This window comes from Vairimorpha necatrix, chromosome 4 (assembly GCF_036630325.1).
Source record: "Vairimorpha necatrix chromosome 4, complete sequence".
Taxonomy (NCBI): Eukaryota; Fungi; Microsporidia; family Nosematidae; genus Vairimorpha; species Vairimorpha necatrix.
The window spans coordinates 1,207,344-1,219,429 of record NC_088819.1 but is presented as its reverse complement, the minus strand read 5'-3'; the positions used below and the strand labels follow the sequence as shown (position 1 = coordinate 1,219,429).

Below are 12,086 nucleotides of genomic sequence, written 5' to 3'. Positions count from 1 at the left end.
CAGTCATATTTACAGACTTGAGGCATGCGCAATTAAAATGGTAGACTATTCTATAATTCGATATTATATATTAAATAAAAAAGACTTGAATTACAGTTAATAAAAATATGAAAAGCTAAAAGGCATAATTTAATTTGTTTGGTATGTTTGATATATGTTTTGAAAACCAAAATATAGCATAATAATATATGTTAAGCATATTCTTACAAAAAAATTTTTAAACTCGTATTATTTATTTTTGTCGTGCATTTCAAGCACTTTTACTAATTCGTTATGAATATCTTTACTAAATTCCTTATTCAAATAAGTTTTAAATTCTTGCTTCTCCAAAACAGTTTTTATATTCTCCAAGAGTTTTTTACTTTTCTCTTTTTTAATTGCGTCTTTTTCGAAAATACTATTAAACAAGTTTTTAATGGCTTTCGGCAATTCTGCCTTTCCTCTTTCTTTTGTCTTGTTTTTTATTATTAAATATATGTTTTTTTTAAAACTTTCTTCTTTTTTGATTTTAAATTCAAACGCCGATTCTTCGTCTATATTCGTAGAAAAAAAATTCTTTACTTCGAACATAATTTTTTCTATATATGTTTTTCCTTTTACCGGAATATAATTATTAAAAGCTGATTCAATTATTTGCATTCCATCATTGATTAAATTATTTTCTAAAATTGTTCTTGTTTCTTTTTCCAAAAAATTTTCACTATTTAGATATTGAGCTTTTTCTATCACTTGGTCAATCTTTTCATGTACTAAATGGTTATTATATATTTTTATTAACTTTTTAAAGTTTTTCTCTTTTTGTTTTCTTCTTTCTTGATATTTATTTTCAATTTTTGTATTTTCAGATAATTTAAGCATTATTATATTAGTATTCTTTTCAACCGCATTTTTATCCAAATCTAAATGTGGACTGATGGTTTCCCATCAGTCCGAGAAGAATGTTTTAGACTAATATTTTTATTATTCTTCATACCCTTCTGGGTATGATTTTCTTTTATATTTATAGGCGGGAAAATATTATACATTTTCCCTCCATAAACATAGTTGGGAGAAGGAAGAGAATACTTATAGAATTGTATTCTCTGAGCTCCAGGGCAATCTTAGGACCACTGGAGATCTGTCACTTGACACTCCCCCCTTCTTTAAAGCCTCCTAGGTTCCCATTTGACGACACATCTTAAAGTACTTGCAGTAAATAGTGACTGCGTCCTTATTTAGGTTATATGAATTATAGGCTCGCTTTATTTTGGCTACAGGGGTAATATATGACTTTACCCTTTTATCAATCACTTTCTTCTTGAGGTTTATCGGCGGGTTTCGCCTTTGTATTGTGTTTTGTAGTTTATGAACACCTAATTTCTCATTTTTATAAACTATTCCTGTTTCTTCTCCTGGTTTAATCATCGTGTAAATGATATGTGTGTAGTAAGGCACTTCTAAACCTTCGTCGTAATTTTTACGCCATCCATTTATCATAAAATTAAAATTGAATGGTATATTTCTAAGCCCAGGGGGTACACTACGCCCGTGAACATTTTTTATTAGTCCGTTATATGGCGACTGTTCTCTGTATTCCTCCCAGGTACTTATCTGACGATGCCTTAAATTCAAGCCCCATCTTATACATTCAGGTGGATCATGTAATTCTTCAATGTAAGGAGTTGGGTAACCAACTTGTTTTTTAATTATGTAAAGTTCTCCCGGGTTCACATATATTCCTTTGTCCCTGAAAAATCCTTTGTCTAAAGCAATCGGGATAGTACACGTCGAACAAGTTTCTCCAGTATGGGCTTCTTTCACCAGTTCTACGGGCTTGACTCTTATCGCTTCATTTTGACTCATTAGTCTTCTATGTTGAATGTTCTTTAATGCTGTAAGATCCTTTGGCACTTTCAAATCTATGCTACGATGTACACTTGAGCTTTGGTCTTTAATATGGAATGTTATAGAAGGTTTTATATCAAGTTTATTACTTTTTTCTTTTTCTTCCTGAACTAGATTCTCTCCGCCCATTTCTGTTATATACGTGTCTGGTTTTTTCACCATAGTTGTACAGACAGATTTCTTTGTTCTGTCATATTCCATTTTATCGAGACTTTTTAGTAGATTTAGTTTCTTGGTATCTTGTATGCCAATGATGAAGTTTTCCGGTAATTTCTCTTTTACATGAGCCTCGATCTTTAATTTTTTCTTGATCTTTGTCTTTTTGATAAAAACTTGTGTTTTCCCTTCTGCTTCAACCTGGTCTCCTTTTCTATCTACCTTAAGCGTATCTATTATTGGTTTTAATTCCAATTTCTGAATCATTGTTTTACTTTTAAGATTCTCTCGAGATCCGGTATCATTAAGAGCGGATATTTGTGTTGTTCCCGAATATAAATTTATCCTCGGGCGGATATCTTGTAATTTAGTAGTATTTTTTCCTTTCCCCAACTTTAAAAGCTTGGCAGAATATACTTGTTCTGCCTTTTCACCAATAAGTTTATTATTTTTCCTTTCTCGTTTAGTGGCTTCATATGTTGGTTTCCTACTAAGTGTTTTCTTTTTGTTTAAATAGTTATTTATAAAAGTTTGTTTGTTATCAACTAATTCCAGCAATTCCAACCAATCTTTCGTTTCTTCAATAGACTCCTTCAACCTATCAGGGGAGTTCTTTCCTATAGAAATCTTTGATCTGGCAAAATATTCAGGGTTTCCTTTTGCACATCTTTTGAGGTCGTAAGCGTAACTTAAAATGTCGCCTTCTCTTGGACCCTCCACGTATAGATGTATGAACCTATCAGTTATATCTTCTGCTAGTTTTTCTTTTAAATACTTTTTTTTAAACTGGGTTTTGAATGAATCATAGTCTGTAATTTCATCACCCTCGAACGCTCTGAACCATGTTAACGCCTTGCCTTTAAGTTTAGATTTGGCAATATCTAGCGTTTTCTCTTGCGTATACACGTCCTCAATTTCGCGGAACTGAGTTAAAAAATCTTCGGCTTGTTTTAAAGTTTCGCCGTTAAATTCTGTCCACCTATTGCTCAGACATATTTTTTTCATGTGCGTGATGAGACTATTAAAGTGATCGTTCAAATCCTCTTCACCGTTACCACCATTGTGGACTGATGGTTTCCCATCAGTCCGAGAAGAATGTTTTAGACTAATATTTTTATTATTCTTCATACCCTTCTGGGTATGATTTTCTTTTATATTTATAGGCGGGAAAATATTATACATTTTCCCTCCATAAACATAGTTGGGAGAAGGAAGAGAATACTTATAGAATTGTATTCTCTGAGCTCCAGGGCAATCTTAGGACCACTGGAGATCTGTCACTTGACACTAAACACTTAATAATTTCATTTTTTTTATGTTCATGTTGCCAGTGTACATTTCCGTAAAAATCATACAATTCTGTATACATTAAAGTTATTTCACCCAAATGTTTCAAAAGAGCACTTTTGTAGTTATTAATATAGTTTTTATATGTAATTATTGCTTCTTGTATTATTTTCATACAACTAATATTATTTTTTTTAATGGCCAATTCGGATTCATTTGTAGCCTTTTTAATCACAATTAAGTGGTAAATATCTATAAAAGTTCTATAAACCAGATCGTCATCTACATTGGTTTCGTTTATAAATCTTTCTGCCTCCATACGTAGACATTTTTTTATTAAATAAAAATGTAAACTATTCGTTATGTGGATATTTTTGTGTGTAATATCAACAACTTTCTTTATTAGTGCTTCATTTATAGCCTCATCTTCTATGTCCATCAATATATTAAAGGCATTTTGGGTTAAAGTACCTCCAGAAAATAATAAATGGGTATATATTATATTTAGGAAGAACCCTTTATTTTTTAGTATTTTAGTGATCAAAAATTCTATTTTGTCATGATTTCTTAATATTCTAAATATCATTTCGACAGTCTTAATATCATTTGACACATTGTTTGTTGTAGATAAGTTTTCAAAAAAAAATTTGAATTCGCTAAATTCTTTCCTTTCGATGTATAATTTACCATCTTCTAAAACTAAATTGTTTTTTAGATGATATTTATATTCACCAAAAGTATATTTAAAACATACTTTATCGGATTCCAAGAAAATTTTGATATTTGATTTTGGGAGCTCAATCATGTTTGGCGTAAATATAAATTTATCTGTTATATTATAGTTCTCAATAACATCTATATCAGCTACTTTACATAATACAAGCATTTTATTTAAAATATCCCTATCATACTCATCACGTAGTTTTATATTTGCATCATACAAGGTTATAAGTCTATTAATATTTTGTGCTTCTAGTTTAAATTCAAATAAGTAACAAATTTCTTTTTTAACGATACAAAATCTAATGTATGTATCAAAATGTTTAGTAATATAGCAAAAACGTACATCAAATATATTTATATTGTTTTCATTCATATATAGGCCGTCTTTGATGCTGTGGAGCATACTAAGAAAATAACAATCTGTTTCACATATATAATCATAATAGATCTCCCATCCTTTTTTATTCACCCGTCTATTTTCGTTAATTCTTCTAATATTTTCTACAATCTTTTTCATGATAAAACAATTTTCAAAACTTACTAGATCGTATACAAAAATTATAGACTCATTTATTTCATTTTCGAAATATTGTTTTACATAATATTCAATAACTTCAGTAATTTCATTTACAGATTTATTATCGTGTTGAAACACGATTTGCTTTGAGTCTACATTGAATTCAAAAGACGATATCATTTCTATATGCATGTAAAATTTTTTATATTCAGAATTATAACAAAGATATACTTTAATAAACTCTTCGCTGCAATTAAATTGAACGTAATCCTTTTCTTCTATTTTTTTTATCATCAAAGTTGCAAGTTCATCATAAACTTTCTGGTTATTGTGTATGTTGTCTAATACTTCTAGACTAGACATAATAAATATCAATGAAGCAAATATTTTAACCATATTCATATGGGATATAAAAAAAATTTTCATATAAATAAAATGTTTAAGTAATTAATAATATAAATAAAGCAACAAAATGATCGAAATTACAATATATTTTTTATCGTTATGTTCTGATGATTTTTTTTACATATTTTAATTGTTTGACAGGCATCGAACATTAAAAAATAGATGGCAGCTATTCAATAAGAAGTCTAAGAATTTGACAAGTGAAAGGGCATGAAGAAAATGAAAAATAGATACAATATCTTTAACATCTCAAAAAAATTACAGTTTGAAAAAATGCTAAAATATGTTTGTAAGTCCTATAAGACCAATGTTTAAACAAACTATGTAGATAAAAAATTATTATATATTTTTACATGAAATTTTTATTTTGATTTGGTTAAATGGGCAACTCAGGGTGTTTTTTTCGTATTATTTTTTTTGGTTTTAAAAACACTCCTTGATGAAAAGTCAAAACGGCAAAAAGTAAGAAAAAATAAAAAATGATTACGGAAATGAATCTTCTTTAAAGTTCCTTCCGGGTATAAATCTTATTAGTAAACCAGTTTTCGGCGTTCTTGAAATGTGCCACGCCGATTCACATTTTTTGCACTAATCAAAGTTTCCTATTTAGTTATATGATATCATATGAATTTCTGAACAAACTCCAATAAATATTACAGTTTGGAGTTCAGCAATTTAGTCTTTCGATTCGGCGTAAGACTAAAGCAGCCACTGTGTATTATTAATTCGGTGTAACCATAATATTTAACTAATTTTACTAGATCGTTGATTTTTCTATTGTCAATAAGAATCATGATTATCTTACTTTAGACTTTTTTCAACAATTTTTAAACGCCAAACACTATCGACACGGCATCTTCTGAGATATTTTGCTTACTAAATTTTGTTATATAGTTGTACTCTTTTTTGTCAAACTAATTTACTATTAAATTTTTCTACTTTGTTTTTCCTTTAGAATTTATTTTTGTAATTGGTTAAGTTCTCGACTTACCCCCCCCCCCCCCACCCCTAAAAAAAATAAAAAAAGGGGAAAAAATAAAAAAAAATAAAAAAAAGGGGAAAAAATAAAAAAAAATAAAAAAAGGGGAAAAAATAAAAAAAATAAAAAATTTGACCCATAATGAGAATTAAAGAATTTAGAAAACTCATCTATAAAAAAAATGAGTTAATGCAATTTTTAATTGCAAAAAACATTTTGAGGGTCCCTATGTGCAATAAATGCAATATACCAATGACTCAAAATCGAACCAACACTGAAAACTATCGTTGTTATTCAAGACGTGATGGTAAAAAATGTTCTAACAAAGGAACCATAATGAAACAAAGCGTTTTTAAGAACTCAAAATTGCCTATTGAGGATCTTTTAATATTGCTTTGCGAATGGGTAAAGGGTTCAAGTAATTTGGCCGCCACGTTAGAACTTGATATAGGTAAATGTACGGTATCAAGATGGTTTACGCGTTTTAATAACGCCGTGTACGTCTCTTATTCAACATATATAAACAATCAAACGATTGGCGGCGTCGGTTGTATTGTTGAAATTGATGAAACTTTACTTGTAAAAAGTAAAAACCATGCGGGAAGGGTTCTTCAATATCAAGTATGGGCAGTTGGAGGCGTTGTGAGAGGGGATGCAAATTCTTTTTTCTTTGAGATCGTAGAAAATAGAACAAGAGCTACTCTTGTTGAATTAATTACAAGAAAAATTGCTCCGGGGACCACAATTGTGACAGATTGTTGGCGTGGTTATAGTGATATTCAAACAATCTGTGCAGAATATGAGTATCTACATTTGACTGTGAATCACAGCCAAAATTGGCGCTAGGGCCTATTCCCGGGTAATGAACGTAAAAAAGACGGCATTTCCCGGGAATAGGCCCTAAACTGGGAAATTTTTACAACCCCCCAAAAATGAATAATTTTGAAGAAGAACCAAGAAATTCGAGATCTGACATTTTTTCTTCTAATGAAGCAGCCATGGCCTTTATTCAAAGGCATGGCTTACTTGAAGAGTTTAAAATATGCTCGAAATGTTATGAGAGCATGGTTTTGGATCATGATTTTTCTTATTCGAACGGTTTTCGATTCAGATGTACTAACTTATTGTGTAGAAAATCCAAATCAGTTTTTGAGGGGCTAAAAATTTCAAGTTTAAAGATAGACACAAGCGAATACTTATTTATAATATATTCATGGCTGGAAAAAAATTATAAATATAATATTAATAAAAATACTTTGGTTTCTTTAAATACTATAAAAAGAATTAAAAGGAATATTATAGAAGTAATAACTGAAGATAATAAGAATACATGGGAGAAATTGGGGCCAGAGCACCCAATACAAGTGGATGAGAGTGTTATAATTAAAGGAAAACTTATTAAGTCACCATCTAAAATGTACGATTCAATTAGTAAAGCTACTTGGATAATTGGCGCAGTAGAAGAAAAAACTAGAAAACTAGTTCTTAAAGTTTTACCAAATATAAAAAAAGAAACTTTCTTCGACTTTTTCTCTGAAAATATTAGTCCCATGTCTGTAATAAAAACAGATGGGCACAGATCCTACCCATACGCTGTTGCTGGGATTGGCGGAGTACATAAAATCGTGAACCATGAGGAAGGATTCACCAATGCTGATGGAGACCACACTAATTTAATAGAATGTGAGTGGTCTCAATTCAAATCGGACATCAAAACGAGGAAAGGAATACCAGGTTATATAATGCCAGGGTATATAGAAGAATATGTTTGGAGGAGAAGAAATTTAAAAACTCATGATTCCAAAGCCTATAAAGACGCCTTTTTAACTCTCTTAAAACTTTTAATTCGAAATAAATAAGTGAGATTTCTTTTTTTTTCTATAATTTTTTTGTTTAAAGGGTCCCCCCTTTAAACAAAAAAAATACCCGGGAATAGGCCCTAGAGCCCCAAAATTTTGTTGATAATATAACTGGTGCGCATACTCAGACTATAGAGGGAATGTGGTCGGTTATTAAAAGAGAACTAAGAAAAGGCGGAACTAGTCATGGTACTATTATGAATCTTGTAAGAAAGATTTACATTAACAGATTCAAATTAATATATCGTGAAAATCTATTAGATAAAATGTTAGAATTTTTTCAAATAGGTAATTTTAGTATTGTAGCTTATGATATTATTCCTGAAATAGACTTTACAATTGTGGAATAGTTTTTTTTTTTTTTTTTTTTTGGGGGGGGGGGTAAGGGGGGGTTAAGTCGAGAATTAAACGTTTTTTTATTTTTTCCCCTTTTTTTATTTTTTTTTATTTTTTCCCCTTTTTTTTATTTTTTTTTATTTTTTCCCCTTTTTTTATTTTTTTTAGGGGTGGGGGGGGGGGGGGTAAGTCGAGAACTTAACCTTGTAATTAAATGTCTCATACATAAATAACTAATACCCAGAAATTCGCTTATGGCAGTTTGTTTAACTTTACAAGACTATAATTTATTAATGAAATATATAAAAATACTTGTTAATTGAACAAAATGAATTTCTTTGATAATGACACACCGATTCGACAAGCCTTCTAACACATCTAGCTGCAAATTTATTTTCAAAGTTGTTTTACAATCAACATCGCATTATGGACACTTTACAGTCTTATTTTCAATTGCAGTTGTGCTGACGTTCATGAGCTCTACCTCTTTACTTTTCAACTATGGGTAAAAATGACAAATTTGTTTTTATCCCTTTATTGCCACAGTAGCATAAAGCTTTAATGAAATTAAATGCATAATTTATTATGGCAATAAACACGAAGTAATTTTATAACCTATATCACTATCCAATTTGATACTATATATTTCTAATTTTTTATTGGGCAAAAAATTTTGTTGGAGGATAATTCAAGCAGTGTTTTATGAGGTCTTTGTCAAATAATTGCTTTAACCCCAAAATTTTCTTATATCAACTCTTCTATAAAATATATGTCAAGTTTTTTATATATTTCATATTTTTTACCAATCAGATTTCATCCTCAAGAAAATGAAATTAAGGATAAAAAAGGCCTAATAAACTATTATTAAATAAAAAAGAAAATATATTAAAGCCTCAACTATAGTAGAACATCGAAATACAGCCTTATTGATTGTCACCGTTCGGAGCGGACGCCCGTTCGGAGCGGACGCAGGGGAAAATGCTTACTTGAGAAGGGTAAAAAATTAAGTAAAAAAAATACCCGTTCGGAGCGGACGCAGGGGAAAATGCTTACTTGAGAAGGGTAAAAAATTAAGTAAAAAAAATACCCGTTCGGAGCGGACGCAGGGGAAAATGCTTACTTGAGAAGGGTAAAAAATAAAAAAAAAATTGGTGTTTATTTGTAATTTGTATTTAAAATTTCTTTAATTTTAATGGCATGAAAATAAAATTGAATAACAATGAAAGACAAGAAGTTTTTGTCTTTTTACATACTGGTATTGTAATAGACATAATACATTTTAATAAAGTAAAATTATGCAAAGAAGATGATAATGATATTATAATAGAAGAAATAAGTACTAGAGATAGAGATCTAAGGTTGCTTGGTAATGAATAAAGTACTAAAAATTTTGTTTATTTTATTTTTCTCCTTTTTTCAATATTCCCTCCCATTATTATAAAAAAATAGCAAAAATTTACCCCTCAAAAAATTAAGACAAAACTTTGGTTATCATTTAAGACGAACATTTATTTGTTCTTATTTTTTGGTTCGATCCTCACTGAAGAGTTTTTTTTTAATTTTTTACCCCTGGCGTCCGCTCCGAACTGTGACATTGATTTTCGAATTTCAAATTAATACAAATTAGATCACCATATAAGCATTTCACTTATAAAAAAACATTTTTATATATATGTTAATAAACGATGCAACTGAAGCATTACGATATGCCTGATTTCTACTACAATTTGTATTGAAACGTCAAATTGGGCTTACTATATTGGTGTTTATGTTGTTTCCAGTAAATTTGAAGAGTTCTTTGTCTTGTTTTATACCATATATATAAGTTGAATTTTGCGATTAGCTGTTTAAACCCGCCCACTAATCCGCAAAAACATTTAAAAAAATAACAGCTAAAATCAGCATTGTATAAAAACACATTCTTTAAACAAAGAAAAGGGAGAGAAACCTTTAGAAAAAATATTGTTGATAAATAATTGTTATAAAATTTAAATAAGTATATTTATAGGAGCATTTTCACTTTATCCCCCCCTTACCAATATAAATTAAGAATTTTTAAAAAATATCCCTTTTTTTCGAAATTCGAAGCGGAAAAAATGTGAAGGAGCAAAAGTCAAAAAAATAAAGTTGTAATAAAATAGCATATTTTCCAAAAATAAAACAATTATTTTTTTCGTTTGGTTTTGCAATTTTTTAAAAATTTCCTTCTTCCAATTATTGATCAAGATTTATCTTTATTGTACATTGCAATGTATAACAACGAAAATCTCTATATAAACAATATTTATAAGGTTCATTTGCTGCTATAAATGAATATTTTTCAAGAATTAAAGAATTTTCCAAACATGTAATATTTTACTTTTGGAGCTAAAATATAACATATATTGTTATAATCAGTAATAATATTAAACCCTAATTATGTTAAGCACTTATATGGGGGCGATACCTAAAGAAGAGTTCACAAGAGAGGACTGTGGCCAAGTGGTCAGAAAGATGTTACAGGAGTTAGAGCGTATATTGTATGAATTGGATTTGAGAGATGTAGATAGAGTGAAATGGAAGAGTGAGCTGTTCAAGTTGGCTTCGATGGATTTAAAAGATTTTATTGTGAGAAATATCAAAAAGGAAGAAAATATTGAAGGAATAAGGAAGAAGCTATTGTTAAGGATTAAGGAAGTAGAGGAAAAAGAAAAGATATATGAGGAAATGAGAAAAATTATTTCTAGGTCTATAAATGAAGAAATTAGTAGAGAACAACCAAGACAAAAATCGAGAGTACCGAGATGCTTCTATTGTGATAGACAAGGGCATAGGGTGTTTGAATGCAGACTGAAGATTAATAGAGATAATTATTATAAAAAGAATAACAAGGATAACAGTTGCAAAATGGAAGTAGGTAGTGAATCAGAGTCAAGTCAGGAGCGAGATTTTAGAAGATCAAAAAGAGGACTTAGAGTCAAATTTGAGAAAAATCAAAAAGAATATGCCGTTAAAGAGGAGAGTAAGAGAATCAGATTAAATTTAGATAAGTATGCTAAGAGTTTTGGAGAGGTTTTTAAGTTAGGAAAAGAGGAGATAAAATATTGTAAACTGGAAAAATGTAAAATTAATACTGAAGCGGGTATGAAGGTATTTAAGAAGGGACAAATGGTTCCGCAGGCGTTGATAAAAGATACAGAGCTACATCTAGAAGATTTATTAAAAAGGAAAGTGATAAGAGAGTCAAATTCAAGTTGGAGGAATCCTATAAGGTCAATCAGAAAGCCAAATGGTGAGATAAGACTGGTTAGTAATTTGATGGCATTGAACGATATTGTACAAAAGGACGAGTATAGATTGTCTAACATAAGAGATGTTGTAAGAGCTACACAAGGTGCAAAATATATGACGGTTTTCGACTTAAAAGAGGCCTTCTATAGTATTGAGATAGAGGAGGAGGATAAACATAAGACGGCGTTTGATTTTAATGGCAAGGTTTATGAATGGAACTCTATGGTTATGGGATATAAGAATAGCCCGCAGATATTGCAGAGAATTATGGATAGGATTTTTAGAGATATGAAAGGCAAAGGAGTAGAGGTGTATATGGATGATATTGTGTTGTACAGCCGAACGATAGGAGAACACGAGCAATTAGTGAAAAGGGTATTAAATAGACTGAAGGAAAACAATTTGAAGCTGAATGCAAATAAAGTTCAGTTTTGTCAACGGGAAGTTAAATTATTGGGAGTCACTTTAAATGGAGAAGATATAATACCGTCAGAGATAAAGAAAAATGAAGCCCTAGAGTTTCCGATACCAACATGCGTGTCAGATGTAAGAAGATTTTTAGGAATGACGGGTTGGTTCAGAGATTTTATTAAGAATTACGCTGGATTGACAGTTAGGTTGACAGATAGTTTAAAAGGGAAGAATGATAATTGGAAGTGGACGGATGATA

The 12,086-nt window shown here is 30.1% G+C and overlaps 1 protein-coding gene across 1 annotated transcript; it reads right to left on the bottom strand.

Annotated features, from left to right (window-relative positions):
- Positions 1-228: 228 nt before the first annotated feature.
- Positions 229-4,969, bottom strand: VNE69_04196 (uncharacterized protein; the record flags this gene model as incomplete). Its single annotated transcript, XM_065473447.1, has 2 exons — positions 229-910; positions 3,336-4,969. The coding sequence occupies 2 exons, from the start codon at positions 4,967-4,969 to the stop codon at positions 229-231; spliced, it is 2,316 nt and encodes a 771-aa protein (XP_065329519.1).
- Positions 4,970-12,086: the final 7,117 nt, after the last annotated feature.